We start from the raw sequence: 21,740 nt of genomic DNA on the forward strand, positions 1-21,740 counted from the left end.
CTGTGGCCTCTGTATTTATGCAGTACCTTCTGCTTGACGCCAGCCCTGCTGCCTGGGGGCCGGCCCTGGGGGCTGGGCTGCAGACGAGATGTTGGAGAAGGGGGAGCTGACAGAAGAGGGTGGGGCATCCCCCAACTTCTCGCTTCTGGACCCCGATGAAGCTCCCCCCCCTTTAATAAACTGGCTCAGTGTGGACTTGTGACTGAGTTGTTGAAAGGTGGGTGTTGGTGGGAGAGGGGGAGTGGGAGGATGGAGCCCTCCCACCCCCACCCCTACTGGGGCCAGTGGTTCCTTCTACTGGGAAGCACGTCACACATGTGCCCAGCCCCTACCCCACCCCACCCTTGGTCACCAGCGCGCGTGCGCGCGCACACACACACAGAGAATTCTTTATGCCTCTTTATTCCCAATTTCGTCAGCACTTTATGAAACTAGCCTGGAGGGAGAAAGGGCTGAGAAGGCTCCCTCCCTACCTGGCAAGCTTAGCCAAGGTCTGCAGGGTCTCCTGCCCCCTCCCCGTGGAGGGTGGAGTTGGTGCAGGGGGAGCTGGGAGCTGGGCCAGGCCTGCTGGGCCACCCACTCCCCATGGCGAGAGGAGCAGGGCCCCAGGTAGAACCAGCCCAGCACTCCTGAGTCCTGGGGGCCTGCCCTCTGCTAATGCCTGGACCAGGACCCTGGCTGTCTGGGAATTGCCCACCCCTATAGCCCCACCCACCTTCTACATGGGTACCCCACCCCCACCCTGACCTCCCTAAATATATACAGGTGTACAGAGGGCTCCACCCCTGCTGGGCAGGCTCCACCTCCCTTGTTCCCTCCCTTCCCCCAGGGTCTCGCTGCAGCCTGGGGGTAGGGGTTGTGGGGTTGTGGCCAAGAGGGACCCTTGTGCAAAGCAGCTGACGCCAGAGTTCTGAGTCCTGGTCCTCTCCGTGAGCACCACCCCTCCCGGCAGGCCCTGGCCGGCCCAGGCCTTGGCTCCCAGGAGCAGGAGGAGACAGGGCTGGCACTGGGGGAGAGGTTCCAGACTCCTGGGTCCTTTCCACGCCATCCTAGCAGGCGAAGTCTTCAAAGAGGCCGCCTGGGGGCCCGTGCGGGGGGTGGTGGTGGTTGGGGAGCAGGCTGCTGGTGCCCCCGCCCTCAGCACGGCCTCGGCCAGGGCAGGGGCTCTACAAGATGAAAGGGAGCGAGGACTTGCAGCCAGCCCGGGACCCCTCCCGCAGGCCAGGGGGCGCTGAGGCCTGGGGCGGGCGCCGGCTGCGCTGAGTTCTCTCCCAGCTGGCCCTCACCTGCTCTTTCAGCTCCTGCAGCCCCAAGGTGGAGATGCCCCCAGTGGAGGTCCGCAGAGGGGTCTTGGGCCGCCGCCATACCCGCTTCAGCCGGTCCCAGGACACCTTGGGGCAGGAGATGGCAGTGGGCCCGGGAAATCAGGCCGGGAGCGGACTCACTACCCCGCACAGCGCACAGAGAGGACAAGGACTTGGTAGCACTGCCCCAGCCTCCTGGGCCATCTTCTGATTCCTCAGCGTCCCCAGGCCTTCTGGCCAGCGGGAGAGACGGGAGTCTCCCTGGCAAGCAATCGACTACTGAGGCCAATCCAGCTCCTCCAGGAGCTCCCGCTGTCCCCTTCCCTCCCCTCCCACTGCCCCCTCCCCCGGCCCCCTTGCCTCGTAGATGTAGTCAAGGATCTCCAGCAACGTGAGGATGCTGGCCCCAATGAACAGGCCCATCTGGCCCCCAAGGTCTCCTGGGGGAGCAGAGCAGCAGGATCAGAGAGGGAAGATTTGGCCCAGCAACCCCCACGGGAGCCAGGGGCTGGCGGCCGGCTCACCCAGCAGGGCTGACAGCCCATAGGCTGCTCGCTGCTCCACGGCTTCAGAGGTGAGGGCCTCGAAAAAGACATCCAGGACCAGGAAGTTCTCCCTGCGGGGACAGGAAGCCGGGTGTTCTCGCGGCACCAGCGGATCCTGACTGGGAGCCCCTGAATGGGGAGCTGGTGCCCACCCCTTAGGCCTGAAGGCTCCTCTAAAGCAGCCAATAGTGCTCACTTGGCCCCATCCTTGGGCATCTCTAGAACCTTCACTGGCTCCCTACTGCCCATCAGTCTACTCCAAAATTCTTCTTCTGGACTGCCCAGGATCGCTGCTCCCTGGATCTTCCTACCCAAACCTTCTTCTCTGCTTCTCTCCACACAAGCTCCTCCCTACACCCTCCCACAGGTGTCTCACCGGATGCCTCCCCTCTCTCCTCCTCCTGCAAGCCCAGGTGCTGAGAGGCCCAGCTCTTGCCTCTCCTGCTTCCCCTCTCCACCAGGGCCTGGGACTCAGTTCTATATCACCAGACCTGGGCCAGCCCTGCCATGGGGTTGGCATCATCATCATCTCTCCCCACGCGGCACAGCCCTGGGCCTGGCCCCCAGATCGTGCTCTGTACTTCCTCAGCTGCTGGGTGTCAGACCCAAGACTCAGGGCGGCGCCTGCTGCAGGCCACTCTGTCCCTGTCCCTTCCCGCCCTGTTCCTTCCGCCCGGTTCACATGCATTTCACAGTTCCCAGGTGGCTGAGCGAGCAAAACTCTGCAACAAAGCGTACAGGCAGTGACAGAACTGTGCACAGGTGCATGGAGCTCAGACAAGAGCCATGGTGGGGGGGGACACTGTGGCATAGTGGGTAAAGCTGATGCCTGCAGTGCCAGCATCCCATATGGGCAGCAGTTCAAGACCTGGCTGCTCCACTTCCAATCCAGCTCTCTGCTATGGCCTGGGAAAGCAGAAGAAGATGGCCTAGGTCCTTGGGCCCCTGCACCAGCATGAAAAGACCTGGAGAAAGCTCCTGGCCCTTGGCTTTGGATCAGTGCAGTTCTGGCCATTGCAGTCAATTGGGGAGTGAACTGGTGGATGGAAGACCTCTCTCTCTGCCTCTCCCCTCTCTGTGTAACTCTGACTTTCAAATAAATAATAAATTTTTAAAAAGAGGCATTGGGGGCCTCCTCCTGGAGGTGGAAGCACATGATGTGACTACTGATGGATAGTTAGTTGGTAGAGAAGGGTTGTGGGGCAGGTGTTTGGGCCAACAGTTGAGACACTGCTTGGGATGCCCACATCTCGTATCAGAGGGTGTGGGTTCAAGTCTTCACTCCACTTCAGATCCAGCTCCCTGCTAATTCACTTGGGAAGGCAGAGGATGGCCCAAGTGCTTAGACCCCTGTCACCCACATGGAAAACCCTGATGGAGTTCCTGGCTCCTGGCTTCAGCCTGGTCCAACCCTGGCTGTTGCGGGCATTTGGGGAGTGAAGCAGCAGATGGAAGCTCTCTCTTTCTCTTTCTGTCTCTCCCTCTCGCTGTCTCTCTCTTGAGTAAATACAACTCTTATAGAAGAAAGAGAAGGTTGTAAGTGTTACTCCTGGCAGAAGACTCACCATGCACGCACGCACACACACACACACACACACATACACACACAGGCCCCTACCGTATGTACGTCTCGTTGCGGTTGTACTTCCTCGCCAGGTAGCGGGCTGAGCCCCTGTTGGGGATCCTGACCATGGAGATCTCCTTCCCGTAGCGGGTCAGGTTGCAGGGAGTGGGGCAGAAACACGGGCCCTCGGAGCCCCCTCCCAGCGAGTCTGCAACACACAGGCACCAACTGCAGTGGGGGAGGGGCTGCCCAGCAGCCTCAGGCCCTTACTGGCCAGCCCTGCACTCCTAGAGGACAATAGTCATGGGGGGCCCTCCTGGATCCACTTCAGGGTCCCCAAGAAAGCAGAAGTAGGCAGGACCCCCCCCCCCAGCCTCCCACCCTGCCCCTGAGAGAAGGGAGGTCCTCAGGCCTCAGAGGGAGGGCAGTGCCATCCCTGAAGCCAGTCAACCATGTGGGGCCTCCGACACACGAGGGGGCATGGAGAAGATGCTTGGGATGGGTGGACAGACGGACGCACAGAGGGACGGAGGGACAGAAGATCAAGCGGGCAGACAGGACTCGCATGCTCGGTGTGCTGGCTCCTCTGCACCCCCTTTCACCTGCTCTGGGTCCCATCGGGCTGGCCTCTGCCAAGAACCCGCCTCAGACATTCTCATCACCCGGCTTTGGCCGATGCGAGGCCCCAGCAGTATCGGAGGGCAGGGGTGCCCGGGAGAGGAGGCTTCTGCACTGCCAGCCCTCAGGGATGCCCCAGGTCTCTCTGTGGGTCCCACAGTGCTCCTGTCCCTGTCCCCCTCCAGGCCTGATGGGGAGGAAGGCTCGGGAGGGGGGCTCCTTCTGTGGACCATCCCCATCTCTGCTGTTCGCTTAGCCCTGCTCACACAGCTGCTCCTTTGCCAAACACTCCTCACTTTCTACCGCACTTTCAAACACTTTCTACCGCACCGGCAGCCGCGTGTGCTCACACACACCTGCAGCCATTGTGGGCTTCCCAGGGCGCCCTCCGCCACTCTCCACTTCTCCCCATTTTCCACCCTTCTGGTGCCCCAGACACAGTGAGCTCTCTCTGGCCAAAAGGCTTGCAGTACACACTGCCTTCAGCACCCAGCAAACTCTAACATGCCCTTGGAGCCTCCGCTACTGCGTCACTTCCTCCAGGAAGCCTCCCCAGGCTGGCGCTGCCTGCCCCACCTTGGGACCCTGTAGCCTCCTTGAGGTTACCCTCATTCAGCCACAATATGTGGCAATCCCTGTCCACAGTCTGGCAGGCTGCAAGCCCTGCAAGGCAAGGCTCTCACTCCCACTCTCACCTCCAGCACCCAACACAGGCTTGGACCAGTTTGGAGAATGAATGCATCAATGAATGGATGGATGGATGGATGGATGGATGGGTAGATGGGTGGATGGATAAACTGCAGATCAGGAGAGACCTGTGGACAGAGGGGTTTGCCTTACCCACAATGCCAGCCAGCAATGCCTTCGCCCTGAGACCAAGAGAGTGGGCGTCTCATTTGCTCAGAGAAGGTGAACTCTTTGGCTGAACCAAAGCCCAGGCCTTCGCTCACAACCCTGAATTCTGCAACCCCCCTCCTCGTTGCCTCCACTTACCCAAGTGTCTGCACCTGCAGAGGTCCTCAGACCCCCCCTGAGGAATGGGATAAGGCCCAACCCCCAGGAAGAACCCTCCAGGGAGAGATCAGGAGGAGAGAAGGCAACACACCGAGGAGGAAGATGGACAGAGACATGGAGAGGGTGATGGAGAGGCAGGGGAGGGGCAGGCAGCACGGACCCAGTGTGTGGTCAGCACACTCGATGTAGATGTTTGGAGGACAGATGGTCTCGTTGCCTGAAAGGAGAGAGAATTATTCCTGGAATCTACAGTCCCTCCCCTGCCCCGGCACGTGCCCTAATGGGGGCACACACACACATGTATGCACACGAATGTGCATGTATGCAAATACACACAGAGACGGACAGCACACCTGCTCATGCATTTAAGCACAAATGCATATATGAATGAGATGGACGGTACACCTGCTCATGCATTTTAAGCATGAATACATTTACGAGCACGCATGTGCAAACATCTGTATATACGTATCTGAGCAAATGCTCACAACTGTCGCAAACACACAAGCACAGACATACACAAGCCCACGCGTGGACACACACAAATTAACACACCCACAAGCTCATGGAGGCGTGCATACCCACGTGCAGAGTCGCAAACACCCACAAAAGACCAAGCACACTCCCAGGGGTCTGGACATGCACACGTGTTGTACACGTTTGCCAGCCATGCACATGAGCAGCACTCTGCCCCAGGGCTCTGTGGCCTGGCAGGGGGGCTGGGGGCGGGCTGGGGGCTGGGGTGCCTACCTGGCATGTGCACCATCCTGCAGTGACAGCGCTGAAGAACGGCCTCCTTTTCACAGCGCAGGCGGCAGGCGGACACGCTGTAGGCTGTGTAGCCCTGAAGCTCAGGGTCCCTGAGGTCACTCTCGGCCCGGCAGTTGCCCCAGGGCTGGGGCAGATAGGTCAGCTGCAGAGGCGGAGGACGATAAGGCCATGGCCACGATCATGATCCCCCTCTTCGGCCCACCAGTGCGCCTCCGGCCCCAGCAGAGTTCGTGGGATCTGGGTGTGGGCAAGCTGTGAGCTTCCGGAGGGCAGAGCTGGTCAGCAGCCCCTCAGAGCCCAAAGGCCTGAGCCCCGTGCCGGACCCAGGGCCCAGCTGGCAGCGCTCACCCGCTGTTCCTGGCAGGACACGAAGGTCTGGAAGCCTGGGGACACGCCGAAGCCCAGCTGGTGGATGTAGGGTGGCTCCTCCTGGCTGTGGATCTGCACCCGGATGCCCGCCTCGAACGACGTCTCATCTGCACATGGAGACAGAGACCCGTGCACACCCGGCCCGCGTGCCCAGGGTGGCCATTGCCCCTCCCCCCACAACGTACTTGTCTCCCGCCAGATGGGCAGGTACTCTTCCTGCTGAATGTCCAGCATGATCTCCAGGCCACTGCCCATGCCCCCTGCCCGGCTGGGCAGCGAGCTCTGTGGATCCGCGTTGAAGGTGTAACACTTTCCGTATCGAGTGTAGACCTGGGAGTCGGGGAGAAGGGGCAGGGGAGGAGGGGCTAAGACCACTGCCAGGTCCCCGTCCCCCACTGAGGACTACCAGACCTGCCTGGACACCCCATCCTGTATCCCAACAAGGGATTCCAGCCCCCCTCTCCCATGAACTCCATCTTTTCCGTGGCCTTCATCCCCACACAGTAGCTGGCTTGCTCTTTCCAAAGTGCTCACACCCAGTCACAGCCCCCACTGGCCTTTGCCACCTGTCATTCCCCTTATCATGTTGCAAACCGCTAATATACAAAATCCAACTTAAAGAAAATCTGTAACAGTGACTTCTCATTTCCCAGAGAATGAAATACAACTCCTCCCCTAGCCGCAGTCTCCTGTGATGCGACCCTTGCCTGCCTCTCCTACCACTCCACCCCCAGGCTCTGTGACAAACGCCACAACACGTGGTGCCCTTGCCTCCTTGGGTCTTTGTGTTAGTCCCTCTCCTGGAAGGGTGCACACACACACACACACACACACACACACACACCATGGCTAGCCAAGCCTGATGTCACACTCAGTACACCTGGGATCCTAGTGGCGCCTGCCACACACACGAGTTTGACCTGAGACAGTCTGTCCATCTACTTGTCTCCTTGTCCCACTGTGCATGCCCCACCCCGAGTTAGAATGCATGCTGCACGGGGGCGGGGAGTCTGCCGGGTGTGGCCTGCCCCTGGCCCAGAGCAAGACACAAGACAGTTTCTGTAAGCTGCGGGTCACTGGGGCGCGGGAACTCAGCTCCCTTTCCCTCCGCGGAGCGTTCTCCTGCATGGACGCCAGGTGGCGCCGACGCCCCGGATATGGAAGCGGCTGCTGGCGCTGCTGGGGTTGGGAGAGGTTGAGCGAGAAGTGGATTCTAGTTCCCGCCCCGCCTGCCAGGCTCACCCCACAGAGACGAGCCCCTGGGTCAAACCCATCACAGGCAGCACCTTCCCGGGGGCAAGGGGTCGGCGCACTCAATCACTCTGGCGCTCCCCCGCCCCTCTCCTTGGGAACAGTTTCGCACGGCAAGAGCTGGGAGGAGCGGCCCGAAGCGGGGTTGCAGGGAGAGTTCCCAGGCGCCGAGCTCCAGAAGCGACGCACGGTTATCCCCTGCCTCGGCACCCCGGGGCCTGTGGCCCGAGCCCCGCTCCTGCAGTTCCTTTGTCACCCAGCCACCCCGCCGCCGATTTCAGCGCTGCCCCGTTTCCTCCTGTTCTGCAGCCCCTGCTGGATAGGTTTAATCATCCCGATTATCCCCGACGGCTCTGAGAGGTGAGGGGACCTGCCCTAGGTCACGAGGCAGTGAGCCGAGCCGGGGAAGGCAGCGGGAGGCCAGGCCCCTCTCCCCACCGCAGTATTGGCATCTCCCGCCCAAGCCTATCCACCTTGAGACTCAGCTCCTGCCTCGGCCCCGGTGAGCTGAGAAAGGCATGTGCCACCCAGCTCCTCCCCTTCCGTCTGCCCCTCTCCTGTGCACCTGCCGCTCCAATTCTGCTGCATCTCAATTCCTTACCTGGGTTCAAGTCCTTCACTCCCACCTGCATCAGCCCTGCCCCCACTCTCTGCTGTGTGTGTGTTGGGGAGGAGTGGGAATGGCTGAGTGCCCCAGGCACTGTTCTGAATGCTTGAAACCTCACTATTCTATGATACCGGTATTATTATCTCCCCATTCTACAGATGAGGACGTTGAGACCAGGAGGATTAGGCTGATTGTCTCCCAAGATACGTGCTTCTCAAACTCTAATGTGCACACCATACCCCAGGGCGTCTTCTGAAAGCGAGAAGTCTGATTTAATGGGTGGGAGGAAGGTGGGGCAGAGCTGAGATTCTAGGTTGATTCTGTGTTGTCCCAGCCTGGGCCCTCAGAAAAGGCGCTACACAAAGGGGCAAGAATCCGGCAGGACCACCCTGACCCCGGACGTGTGCGCTGACCCCGTGCTGCTGGATGTAGGGGGAACCTGCAACGGGTGGGGTGCAAGATCCCCCGGGGTCCCTGCTGGTGTGGGGAGGGCAGATGTGGGGACTCTAAGTATTTGCTCACATCTCAAAGTGCCCAGTCTCTTCCTAACTGGGGCCTAGAAGATGCTGGAATTGGATGCAGCCAGCTGTGCATGTACGCTCGAGGGGAGGGGCTAGGCAAGGCGTGGGCTGTGTGAGGACCCCGTGTAGCGGCTCACTCGCATCCCCTTGGCGATCGGCACCACCTCGGTAGAGTCCAGAATGCCAGGTTGTGCCATGGTCTCTCCACATCTCAGCCTCATGCCGCTCCCTGGGGAGCTGAGTCCTGTTGTACCCCTCCCTCCCAGATATGAGCTAGCGGAAGCTCAGAGAAGGAAAGCAAGTCTGCCCTGGGCACACAGCAAGGAAGTGACAGGCGGGTCAACCTGCCCCAAGTGTAGTGCCGAACGCCTGGTGCGTGTGCAGGGCAGGAACAGCCTGGGGCACTGGGACCCTGGCTGGGGCTGGGACCTTGATACCTCCGACCCACACGGAGCCCAGCCCAGGCAGCACGGGGTGGAGGCCTCGCACATAGGCCCCCGAGGTGGGGGTGACACGGGGCGGGGCGTGAAGTAACCCACATCTGAGGGCTCCTCTGTAGGGAACAGCCAGGCCTGACCAGCAGGACCAAGCTCCCTGCACGGCCCGGGTCAAGCCCACTGCTGGGCAGAGCACAGCGTTGCCCCGGCGACAGTCCCTGGGCCAGGCAGCGGCGACAGAGCCGCCAGCTCCTAAGTGGCAGAGCTCTGGTGGCAGCACAGCCCACGGCTTCTTCCATGGAGACGGCACGGCTGCTCAGCCACAAGGTCCCACCGGCTGGCCGCTGCTGCCTCCCCACACTGGCCCCACACAGCCCTGTGCAAGAGTTGGGAGGCCAGGGTTCAGTCACAGAAAGGGGCAGGCCCCAGACCCAGGAGTGTCCTGGTGGGCACAGGGGCTACACGCAGACCCCACCACCACCAGCCCTGTCCCTGCCTCAGACACCCCCCCCCCCGCCTCACTGCTGTGCTCCCAGCCTGAGCACAGGGCTTCCATGAGCCTCCTGGGCACCGAGGCTGGACAGCTTCTAGACGGGACCACGTGGCCCTGCAGGCAGGGCCTAAGCATCTCCCCACCTCCCCCAGGCCAGCCCTCCACCCGCCGTGGGCCCCGGCCTGGGTCTGTCTCCCCAGCGTCTGTTTGCACATCTTAGCCTGTTTCTCAAGTGCTTCTTCATGCCATCGGCCCATCTGTCCCAGCTCCCAATCTACTGTCCACCTGCACACTCTCTGCCCCAGCCCTCTGCTGGCCTGGCCACCCCTGGCGCTTTGCATCTCTCTCCCATTTATCCATCCTCAGTTCCTCTGTCTCTCATCTTCCTCCTGGACTGTTTCCTGGGGCGGAGGTTCCTGCTGCACTCTGAGCCAGTAACTCCTCCCCACGTGCCCTCCCCCCAGCTCTTCTCCCCCCTCCCCAGCTCTGCTTGAGATCAGAGCTTGGGACAGACCCGTCCAAAGTGCACTCCTCTGAGTGATGGCTTCTCTGAGCCCAGGGAGCTCCATCCACCTACAGCTCCCATTTCTCCAGAAAGCTCTTGGCAGGCTGGCACTCGCCCCACTCCAGCCCCGCCCCCGCCCCCGCCCCAGCCCCTCATTCTCCCTGCAGTCAGAGTCCACAGGGTTAACAGGCAATTAGCAAGGCCAGGGCTCTGAGCTGTGAGGAGAGAGGGCCCTGGGCCTCCAGGAGATAAGAAGCAGCCAGGAGCAGCCGGAGGCCAGGCTGGGCTAATCCCAGAGCTAATCTGCAGCCTGGGCTTTATCTCTACCTCCTTCTGGGCACCCTGCCTCTGCCAAGGCCCTGGCATCTCCCTCTCATCCCACTTTTCCATGGTAGCCTCTGTCCTCCCCCCAGTCCCATCAGCCCTCCCCTGATGGATCCACTTGCATGCATGCCTCTTGCTTAGGCCCCTGCGATAACCATCCCCCCCAGTGCCCTGGGGTGCAGAGGGGAGGGGGGAAGGGATGCATATTCACTGGACTGGGACCAGCACCCCAGGGTTGGACAGCTCAGGTCCCTGGCTTCAACTCAGGCTCCAAGCTTCCTCCTCTGTTCTCTCCAGGGGGCACAGGAAGGAAGACCACAACAAGGCAAAGCACCTGGACATCTGCACCAGCCCAGCAGGTCACTCAGTCCCACACCTTAATGTACAAAGGCAGAGAGCAGCCTAACAACGGCAAGGTGCAAGGTGCATGCCCAAGGGTTCCCAGGGCCAGGGTGCAAGTTCCGAGCTGGAACCTGGCACCCAGCCCTCGCCAGCCCTAGCATTTTTCAGGCTTCAATCACCCGCCTGGGAGTCACTGGTCCCAGCTCCACTGACAGCCTGTGGGACCTCAATCAGTCAAGTGGCTTTCCAACACCTCCGGGCCTCAGTTTTCTCATCTGTCAAGTGGAGACAGAAATATTCACCTGACTTTTCTTAAAAAAAAAAAATTATATTATAGGCCAGCGCTGAAGCTCACTAGGCTAATCCTCTGCCTGCGGCACCGGCACACTGGGTTCCAGTCCCGGTCGGGGCGCCGGATTCTGTCCCTGTTGCCCCTCTTCCAGTCCAGCTCTCTACTGTGGCCCGGGAGTGCAGTGGAGGATGGCCCAAGTGCTTGGGCCCTGCACCCACATGGGAGACCAGGAGAAGCACCTGGCTCCTGGCTTCCGATTGGCGCAGTGCGCCAGCTGCAGCGCGCCAGCTGCGGCAGCCATTGGAGGGTGAACCAATGATAAAGGAAGACCTTTCTCTCTGTCTCTCTCTCATTGTCCACTCTGCCTGTCAAAAAAATTATATTATTGAAAAGCAGAGTTAAGAGAGAGAGAGAATCTTCTGTCCACTGGTTTACTCCCCAAATGCCTCCAAGAACCAGAACAACCAGGGCTTGGCCAGGCAGAAGCTAGGAGCCAGGAACTCCATCCCAGTCTCTCACGTGGGTGGCAGGAACTCAAGTACTTGAGCCATCATCCCCTGCTTCCCAGGTGCTTTGGTGGGGAGCTGGATTGGAAACAGAGCAGCTGGGACTTGAACAAGGCACACTGATTCAGGATGTGGGTGTCCCAAGAGGCGCATTAGCCCGCTGCACCACCACACCAGCCCCATGGGGCATATGTTTCAAAACCAGACAGAACGAAGTTCAAATCCCGCCTTCTTCCACCAACCTTGGGTGTGTCATTCAGGCCCTCCAAACCTCAGCTCACTCCTCTGTAAAGGCTGGCTGGTTAGGTGTGAGGGTGACAGATAAGTTCAGAGTGACATATGGTAGACGCTGGGGAGGCGGGGACACGTTTGAGATCAGAGCTTCCTGCCAAGACGGTGCGGGCCCATTCTCTCCGTGCGGCACTGCACCTTGGAGTTACAGCCAAGTCAATGGAGGCACCAAGAGGGTAGGGAACCTGCCAAGGACCAGCAACCTGGCCTGGAGTCCATACTCCTATCCACTGCACACCTGGCACACACCTACCCACAGCAGGTGCTCACGAAGTGGCCTGGGTGTTCAAACAAGCCTGGTGTACCCAACACCGTCCCTCGAGCCTGTACCATGCGACAGGCAGTGTGCGTGGTGCAGACGCAACATCAGAGAACAAGAGTCTGCTGTCTGGCTGCAGAGGCATTTGTTCATTCAGAAAGTGTTTATTGGGGCAGGTGTCGTTGGTGTGGTGCTCAGGATGCCTACATTTAGAATGCGTGGGTTTAAGTCCCAGCTCGCACAATGCCTGCTAATGCGCACCCTGGCAGGTAGCAGGTGATGGCTCATGTAGTTGGATCCCTGCCACTCATGTAGGGGACCAGGATGGAGTCCCCAGTTCCTGGTATTCTAGCCGGCCCAGCCTCGCCTGTTGCAGGCATTTTGGGAGTGAACATTGGATGGTGTCTGTCTTTTTTTCTGCTTTTCAAATAAATAGAATAAATTTTAAAATGTTTAAAGGGCTTGTTGAGCACCTCCACTACGTGCCAGGCATGTTCTAAGTGCCTGGTCTACTGCAGGGAACAAAACAGATGAGCCCAACATTCACAAGAATACACAGACACTACCGGTTACGGCTGGGCTAGGACGGGACACCATCCAGGGCCTCTGACTGCAACAGGAATCCAGCATGGGTTAGAAGCTTGGAGAAAGCTTCTTTGGGCAAGTCAAGGAGTCCATCTGGGGAAGAGCAGCAGGTGGACCGCGCCACAGTCAAGGGACAGGGAGAAACCTGGCCCCTTCTTCAGGATGCCTAGCTCTGCAGGTGCACACCGTGGCTCCCGGCCCTCAGACTCAGTGAGCAGAGCTCCAGCCTGCATGGTTTAGAAGGGAGCATCCTTCCCTGGGAGGCAAGGATCTCAGTGCTGGCTCAATGTAAATGTGTGAGCTGGGGGAGATCTGCGGAGGGAGCCAGGTGGGGCCTGGCGGGAAGAAAGCTGTGATCCCAGGGAGCTCTTGGCTGGAAGAGGAGACATTTCCGGCCCCTGATGCAAAGTTGTGGGTTAGTAGTTTGGCTTCCACCTTGCACCACGCACCCCCGGCCCGCGGGAGATAAGGGACAAGGCTGAGAAGGTGGCGGTGCATGTCGTGGGTGGGTGCCCGCCAGGGACCCCGGCGCCTGTGGTCCCCGCCGGCTCCCGCACCCGTGCTCCTGTTCCGCAGCATAAGTCTGGCCCGCACCCAGAGGGCCGCCCCCACGGGCCCGCGCCGCGCTCGCTCTCGCGGGGCAGGCATCCATCACGGCGCCCGGGCGCCCTCCCTCCCGTCTCCTGCGGGCTCCTCGGCTCTCCTCCCCGGGTTTGCCTCATTTGCATTCCCTCGGCTCCCGGCTCCACGGCAAAGTGACCTCCGCGCACACAGCAGCGCCAGAGGCTTCCACCACCGAGGGAGACACCGCCGCCCGCCGCCCGCCGCCCGCCGCCCGCCGCCCGCCGCGGCCCAGGAGGGGACGAGAGGAGCGGGAGCCCGGACGGCTGGGCGGGGGTCCCACGGCGGGGGCGGTGCACAGCCAGCGGCTGCGGGCGGCCCTGGGAGCAGCCGAAAGTTCCGGTGCTGGAGGGGCGCTGGAGAAACGCAATGGGATTTGAACCTGCGACCCCAGGTTCCCAGCCGGCGGGAGTGAGACGTGGAGACCAGCGCCAGGCCCTGACAGCTGCGCCCCAGAACTGGAACCCTCGCTTGGAAACCGGAGCTCCCAAACACCCCGTTCCTCTTCCTCCAACTCCGCATGTCCCCCTCCCAGGGGGAGGGCCAGAGCCCTGGGCAGAGGCACGGGGGTCCGCAGCCCTCCCGGGCCCGCCGCGCCGCCTCCCCTCCCCCCGGCTTGGTATTTACACCTTTCACACATTTGTAAGCTATTATCCTGTCCACGCTTAGTCACCGCTGAGCCAAGCGCCACGGATTTAGCTCCTTTAATCTTTCCTCCTAAATCAATCCTCCATTTCCCCTTAATCATCCCGTGGCTCCTCTCTGAACTCTCTCGCTGCTGCCTGGCTGCCGCAGCCTCTGCCCAGCTCTGCGACTGCTCCCCCCACCCCCAGCCCCAAACGGGTGTCCCAAGGGCACGGCCAGCATTTAGGGGGTGGGCTGGATTTCCAGCGCTACCAGCCCCCAGCCTGGCCGCTGAGGGAAGAAGGGCTTTGCTGGAAAAACCCCCGCATCTGGCCCTTCCTGGCTCTGTCCTCGGGGCCTCTGCTTCCCACCCCCACTCTCTGGGATGGCTCTGGAAGACCCTACGTCTCCAGCAGGATCTGCCAAAAAGACAAACCAACCCCACGCAGGTCTTTCTCCCCTCCGGCCTCCCGCCCCAGTGCTGGCTGTCCCCACCTCCTCTGTCCAGCTGTTCCAAGGCAGTTGGTGCGGCAGGGACTGGAAGGGCAGGGGAGGCAGATGACTCACTTCCACCCCCTCCTGCCTGGTGGCTGCCCTCACTCCTGACCCCACCCCCCATTCACTCCAACAGGAACCACCCAGGGACTGGGACCCCAGCCTAGGTGGCCCAGAGAGGGTCGCGGCTCCAGCCTCTTCTGGGATGTGCCTGCTCCCGCCCCCCCCAACCCCAGCCGGGACCTGCCACCAACCACCAGGGGGAGCAGATTCCTCCCGGGAAGCATTGGGGCAGGGTAGAGAGGAGGGGGGCGGGCCGAGGGGGCCTTTTCTCCAAATGTTAATCAACGTCTTCCGGCAGTGCCCTGAGAAGCTGAGCTGATAATGAGCCCAGCTCGGGGCTGATTCCTGATTAATGAAGAGGCCACGGGGCTGCTGAGTGGGGCCGGGTGGGGCCTCTCCCTCCCGGCCCTGCCCACTGCCCTTGCAGTCCAGGCGTCTGTGACAGCAACAGGCCCTGTCCTGCTTTTGCTGGATCACACCGCTCAGCTCCTCCTCCAGCTCTGCCACCAAAGCAGCCAGGCTGACAGCGCCCCCTCCAGGAGGGCCTGGGAGGCAGCAGCCTGCAGGGGGCAGAAGGTGGGCAGGGTGAGCGCTGCCTGCTCTGGGATCTGAGCTGCAGGCAGCCCTCAGTAGCTTAACAACCCCGAAAAGTTTGATCAAAAGCACTAAGATCTGGAGCTCCCTTTGCCAACCTGGAAGAGCCACCAGCGCTGGACTCCCTGGTGCAGGGCAACAGCTGGAGTGAGATCTTCACTTCTCCGAAGACGCCACCCTTCCCTTTTGCACGCCCTCCTGGACAGGATCAATTCTGAGCTAGATTTTGAACTAAATGTCCTCAGGGTTCATGCCTTGGGAGGAGATGGGAGGAGATGGGACTAGAGGGACAGAGGGCTGGACATGGACTTGGGGTCACCGTGAAGCTTGTGTGCTAGATAAGAGGCTGGACCGGCCCCAGTAGGAATCCTCTCCCTGCCACAGCCATTGGCGAGGGGCAGGGTTGGTGCTGTGATAAAGATGGTTAAGCCTCCGTCTGCAGTGCCCGCATCCCATATGGGTGCCAGTTCGAGTCCCAGCTGCTTCACTTCTGATCCAGCTCCCTGCTAATGCACCCAGGGTAGCAGTGGACGATGGGCCAAGTGATTGGGCCCCTGCACCTACGTGGGAGACCTGGAAGAAGCTCCAGGCTCCTGGCTTGGCTCTGGCCCAGCTCTGGCTTTTGTGGTCATTTGGGGGGTAAACCAGTGGATGGAAGACTCCTCTCTGTCTCTCTCTCTGTAATAAATAAATAAATAAATATTTTTTTTAAAAAAAGGGCAAGGGGCAGCCCTTAGACCCCCCAGCTCCACCTGCACCCCTACCCAAAGGCCAAGGTATGGGGTCGGGGTGGAACCTGAGGCTGCTCCTCCCACGGCCATGGGCAGGTGCAGAGGGGCAGAGACTACCAGTACTGGCCTGACCACACCAGGGAGGTACCTGGGACAGGAGGGGGTTCCTGTCAAGCCCCCAGTTGGGGGCTGGGGCAGCCAAAGAATGACTGAGGGTTTGCCCGGCTGTTCCCCCTCAGCCTCAGTGCTGTCCCATCCCGCGTAGCGGCTGGGTGGGGCTGGGAGAGGAGGGAGGAGGGCAGCGAGGGGGACTGCCCAGCTGGAAGAGGCCTTGTCTAATTGTGCCTGATTAGTAGAGAGGAAGAGAACAGGGCGAGTGATTAATAGTCACGGCAGTCACCAGCGAGTGGGGAAGGAGGGGAGGGAGGGGGGAGGGAAGCCTGGGAGCCGAGAGGGAATGGAAACAGTGAGGCACCCAGGGGGCCCTGGGCTCCTGCCCCTCTAGGGGTGGCCTGGACCCAGGAAGACCACCCCCGCATCCTCAGGGATTCTCCACCGACCCCGGACTCAGTCTTTCAGACAGTGGGGTGGAAGAGACCAAAGTCGTGTCCTGCAATTGCCTTTGCTCACACAGTGTCGGTGGACACCCTGCAGCCCCCAGCTCCTGGACACAGGCCCTGCCCGCAGCTCAGCCTGGGACCTTAGCCCAGGGAGCAGATGGGCTGGCTGCCAATCACAGCCCAAATCCACCCCCTTTCAGCCCTGCTCTACCCCAGCCCTCAGAATTCCATTCCCAGCACCACAGCTGAGATGGCAGCCACTAGGCACATGCAGCTCTCTGAATTAAAAACTCATTTTCTCTGTCATACTAATCACATTTCAACAGCCACGTGTGGTTAGGGATTGCCATGCTGGACAGTGCCGACCCCGGGTTTCCAGCATCACAGGCCGCGCACTGGCCCTGGTCTAGAGGGTGTGTGCACACTCCTGCACGTGGTGCACACACCTCTGGCAGGCTCGGACACAGGGGGAACGCTGTCACCAAGAGAGGAGAGCGTGGGGGTCACGGGGTGGGGGGGAGACAAGGTGAAGGAGGGTAGCCACGGGGCCAGTGCATGGGTCAGAAACTGGTAGATGGAGCTGGGGACAGAGAGGTTAAGACAGCCAGGAGCTGGGAGAGTAGCAGAACGGCTGACACTTCCAGGGTGCCGGGTGCTAAGCTCTTTGCCTAATCTTCACAACAACCCCAAATGTTTAGGTTCTAACTCCCATCTGAGGAATATAGACAGAGGTTCATGGAAGCTTTTTTGGCTTCCCTAGGGCCTCACAGCTGCAAGGGTGGGGCCAAAGTTCAAATCCAGAAGCTGTGGCAGCTCCAGACCTCATGCACCTGACCCTTGTAGGATCCTGCCCCAGCAGGAAGGAACTGCTACACTTGAGGTCACCCTCGCATTTTGCAGCTTAAGAAAGGAAACCTAGGGAGAAACAGGGATTTCTGCCCTCTAGTGAGAGGGCAGCTGAGGGGGGAGTGGAACACACAGGTTGGGGCGGGGAGGGCAGTGCCAGACGGAAGGAAGGGGATGCCATCTAAATAAAGGGCCAGCTAAGGACACAGAGAGGGGTAGCCAAAGTCGGAGGCGTCAGTGGGAGTGGGTTGGGATGAGTCTGAGTGTGAAAGGGAAGGAGAAGAGTTGGGGGGCCTAGCTGGAGGGGAGCAGAGGGAGAGTGCCCCAGCACCCTCTCCTCTCTCTCCACCTGCCACACCTCCTCTCCAAACTATGCCCTGCCTGTCTCATCCCTTAAGCTTCCCTAGCCCTCACTGGCCCAGAATGGCCTCTCCATGTGAACTCAGGCCTTTACTACCCGTGCACCTCATCTGGCAATTAATCCCAGCCCCTTCCGACACTGCTTGCACGGCTGATTACCTCCTGCATGGTTGCTTGCGCTCTGAGTGTCCCTGCTGCCTGCTCCACTGTGAGAGAGACTGCAGGCCGCTTGAGGACAGGGCCTGGGGACTGGAGTGGCTCTTCTCTGCTGCCCGCCCCCGCAACGCACACACAGCTCCCCGTAGGAAGCTCAGTGCACAGTAGCTAGGCAGAAGGGGGTGAGGATGGACTGGCTGACCCACTGGGAGTAGACGAGGGGCTATTTGGGAGCGTGGGGTGAGAGCAATGGCAGTGGTAACAGAAGCGGGAGCAGCAGCTTAGGGGACTGGGGGAGGGTGCATTACCCGGAGTAAAAATAGGCTGGAAAATGTGACATTTATTAACTTGGATTCCGGAGGAAAGGTCACAGCAGAGTGGGGAGTGGGAAGGAGGAAACAGGAAAGCAACAGAAAACACACAGCAGCCCCTGCCCGAAGCCTGTCGCTGTCGCTGTTGCTTTCGCTGTCGCGACCACCCACAGCCTGGCTGCTTCTCCACCTACAGGCGCATGCACCCATCAGGGGCTCATGGCGTCACTGTCAGCCCATCGTGGACCTTGTGTCCTCAGCAGACCCCAGACCCCTACTCCACTCTCGTCCCAGTAGCACCCGGGCGCTCTTGTCTTCCCCACAGCACGCACCGTGGGCTCCCACCCATCGCAGTCCTTAATTCAGCCCCCTAGAAAGCCTCAGGGGAGAATCTCAGCCAGCAGATGCGGCCGGAAGGTAGGAGGGCTGGCGCTGGCAGGTGCAGGGACCCAAACGGGCCTCTGCCTTGCCCTCCTCCCCTCGTGGTCCTGCCGCAGCCCCCGAGCTGAGACCCACAAACTCCCTCCATCCTCCCCTCTCCCATGCTGCGGAAGAGCCCACGGGAATCCACTCTCACCCCTCCTGGCCATGGCCAGAATCCCAAGGGACTCACCATCCTCATCAGGGGACTCCCTGTCCCCGTGTTCTCCGCCACCTCCTCCTTTTCCCAGAGGCTGGGGCAGGCAGGAATCCTCTGCCTCCTTCCCCCACTTCCTCAGCCCCCTCCACCCCTCTTCCTCCCCTGCCCTCCCACTGACATTTCATTCCCCTTCCCTGCCCGCACCCCCCCATCTCACCCCCCACTACCACCCAGGGCTGAGACACAAACTCTGGCTCAGAGACACAAAGACCCCATTGATTTCTGCCCCAACAGCACCTGCTGAGACTGGGCTCAGAGGAGACCATGAATCCTAAAGGCCACACACACTCCACACCCCGCCACCTCCCTGGCAGCTCTCCCAGCCCTGGTTTTGGGGGAGCAGTGATTTTCCCTGGAAGAGGGGCTGTGCGGCTGAGCAACAGCGATGTCCCCGACTCTTCTCCCAGTCCCATCCTCTCCCCGCTGTCCCCTGTTTCTACCTCTCACCCCACTGCAGGCGTGGTGGGGGCCGGGAACCTGGTGGGAGCTCATTTCCCGGTGATACGGAGGCAGCAAGTGAGTGAGAACCTGGAGGGCCGGCTACTGCACTATGCACAAGGAAAGTCCACGTTGCTGCTGGAGGCTGGGCAGCGGTGGGCACCATGTTGCTGCCACACATTTGCATGTGCACCCGGGTAGTGGTGGCCAGGATGGAAACACAGACATGCATCCACCATGCTGGGTGTCAGGGACAGGTGCATAATGGCCTGGGACCCTGGGACCCTGGGTGAGCAGAGCCCTGACAGACACACGGTGTGCAAGACACACCCCCCCACACACACAGGCACACACATGCTGGAGGTGGGGCGGAGGGGGATGCAGCCGGGAGCAGCTCAAGCTGACTCCACTCCAGGTGAGGGTGCATGTGTTTGTATCCACACCCACGTGAGAGATGGCACCAGCTGCCCCTGTGTGGCGAGCCAGGGTTGGGATCGATGGGGGAGGGGATCGGATGTCAGGAGACGGATGGCATCCACAACATGGCCCTATGCCTAGCAGCTAAGTGAGAGCGTGATACAAAGATGAGTAGCTCTCTGGGTGTGTGAGGGTGTGGGTGTGCAGGTGTGCACGTGGATGTAGTGATAGGGACAGTGAGTGTGTGTGAGAGGCAGTGTGCGGGAACCCATGTCCCTGAGCAGTGGGAGCACGTGTGTGTGCGTGTGTGTGTGTACCAGCAGTGAGAGTGAGTTATGCCCATCAGAATGAACGAGTGATTCCCAGCGTAAGAGCCAGAGCTGGGCAAAGGAGCAGCAAGAACAGGAGATGGAGGGGGCCCTGGCCAGCAGGAGGCCGGAGGGGCAGCATGAAAGAAAGATGTGTGTGGATGCCTGGGAGGGGGGTGAGGGACCCAGAGACGCAGAAGGGACACTGGCTCCCAGTGTACACAGAGACCGACTCCCTCCAGCGTGCCTGCAGGGCCAGCTCCTCAGGAGGCAGCCCTCAGCCGGGCTGTCGCTGGAACCTCCCAGACACTCCCTCCCCATCACCTCCATCCGGTAGCCCCAGAAGAAAAAGGGGGCAAGAGCCAAGTAGGGGTGGGTCAGTGCATCCGGCCTTGGGATGGTGCATCCCTTCCCTGCAGGCTGACCCCCAGGGGACGCCCCCTGCCCCCAGCCCTGCCGCAGCAACAGGACCAAGAAGAGGATGGACGGTAGCATCAGGGTAAGTCCCCAGGAGCAGCCACTGCTCCACCGCAGGGAGGCTGGAGGGAAACCCTTGGCGTGGGGAGACACGAGGCCAGCCTCTGGTGGCAGAAGGAAGGGAAGCCCTGTTAAGGATGCCTGCCACACACACACACACACACACACACACACCCGCCAGCCTCTGGCCACCCCAGGCCAGGCAGCCCCGTTGGCGGCACTCACCACGGAGAAGTTGCTGGCGGAGCAGCGGTGCCCGCTGAAGTTGCAGCTCTTGAGCATGTCGGCAAGCTGGTGGCCAGTGCGGTTGAGGATGTCTACCATGTCCGGCTCCGGATAGCGCAGCCCGGCAGCGCGGTGCCCATCCCGGTCTTTGGGGGGCAGCCCTGTCAGGTTGGCCAGGTGAAAGATGTCGGCATCGCTGAGTGCCGAATGCCGGAAGCGGTTGATGTTGCAGAGGGTGACAGCCGGGAAGCCCGCCACCGGGGCTGGGGCAGCAGGCTCCACTGCCACCAGGTGAGGCCGGGTCAGGTAGCCCCGGGCCAGGCCGGCCGCCTGGTACAGGAAGGCAGCCAGCGAGGTGAGTAGGGCCAGTGCCCACAGGGCTCTGCGTAGTCCGTGGGGGCCTGGACCACAGGCCCGGCCCAGCCCGTGCAGGGTGCTGGTGCTGGCAAAGGTGGCCAGGTCCCGGGGGGCTGCTGCCCCCCGAGCAGCCCCCAGGAGGCTCTGCTCATCCCCTGCCTCTTTCTCCTTGGGTTTCGCATCCTCCTCAGCAAATTTGATTTTGCACACAATCTCGATCGGCATCTGTCCCCCGCTGCTGGGACTGGCCAGAGCTTCCCTGTCCCTCTCGCTCCCTGGCCGGCAGCCCCGGTGCCCTCCGGAGTGGCGGCGGTGGCAGCGGCTGCTCTTCTAAACTCAGGGCAAGCGGGGAGGAGGACAGGGACAGGGTGGGGGCCCGAGGTGGGGGAGTCACTCCCACTCCCAGCAGCTCCGCAGCCCTGGTGCTGCCTCTGCCGCTGCTGCCTCTGCTGCCGCTTGTCTCTCTCCTCGATCGTCTCCTTGTGGCTTCCCTTATCAGCACCAGCACAGCTGTCAGCCCCTGCGTGTGTCCCTGCGAGCGAGCGAGTGAGCGAGGGAGCGAGCGCTGCTCCGCCACGCCGCGCAGCCCCAGCCGCTCGGCTCAGCATGTGCTCCGGAGCCCACCCCGTGCTTAATAATTCAGGACATGTCAACAGCGTTTCACCGGCGGCACGGGCGGCAGGAGCCAGGCCAGGAGCGGGGGTGGCCCCCATCCCAGGACAAGGATTCTGGGACTGGGGCTGCCTCCCAAACTTGTCACACCCTAGCCATGCACGGGGGCCCCACGCAGCTCCACTCCCAGGCCACCCAGGGCACAGCGCCCTACCGTGGGTGCTCAGCTCTCTCTGCTACCTTCCTGGATCACAGCCCGGAAAGGCTAGCCAACTCTGTCCCCCACGTCCTGGCCTCGCTGAATCCA

At 61.1% G+C, this 21,740-nt stretch overlaps 1 protein-coding gene across 3 annotated transcripts; it reads right to left on the reverse strand.

The window, feature by feature from the left end:
• Positions 1–386: 386 nt before the first annotated feature.
• ASIC4 (acid sensing ion channel subunit family member 4) lies at positions 387–21,086 on the reverse strand. Of its 3 annotated transcripts, none has more exons than XM_089327984.1 (10): positions 18,573–18,667; positions 6,371–6,515; positions 6,165–6,292; positions 5,796–5,958; positions 5,206–5,262; positions 3,468–3,621; positions 1,829–1,920; positions 1,665–1,744; positions 1,287–1,391; positions 387–1,166 (listed from the first exon to the last, which is right to left on the reverse strand). In XM_089327984.1, exons 1-10 carry the CDS (start codon positions 18,579–18,581, stop codon positions 1,050–1,052), a joined length of 1,050 nt encoding a protein of 349 aa, XP_089184110.1. In that variant the 5' UTR covers positions 18,582–18,667; the 3' UTR covers positions 387–1,049.
• Between the last annotated feature and the right edge of the window lie 654 nt (positions 21,087–21,740).

This window comes from Oryctolagus cuniculus, chromosome 3 (genome assembly GCF_051225735.1).
Source record: "Oryctolagus cuniculus isolate XC-2025 breed Fujian yellow rabbit chromosome 3, ASM5122573v1, whole genome shotgun sequence".
Lineage (NCBI taxonomy): Eukaryota > Metazoa > Chordata > Mammalia > Lagomorpha > Leporidae > Oryctolagus > Oryctolagus cuniculus.

Coding starts and splice junctions, on each gene's coding strand:
- ASIC4 (XM_051848012.3), bottom strand. CDS start 21,046: ATGCCGATCGAGATTGTGTGCAAAATCAAATTTGCTGAGGAGGATGCG. Junction 1,392..1,664: donor TCCTTGACTACATCTACGAG/GCAAGGGGGCCG, acceptor TCCTGCCCCAAG/GTGTCCTGGGACCGGCTGAA. Junction 1,167..1,286: donor TGCAGGAGCTGAAAGAGCAG/GTGAGGGCCAGC, acceptor TTCATCTTGTAG/AGCCCCTGCCCTGGCCGAGG.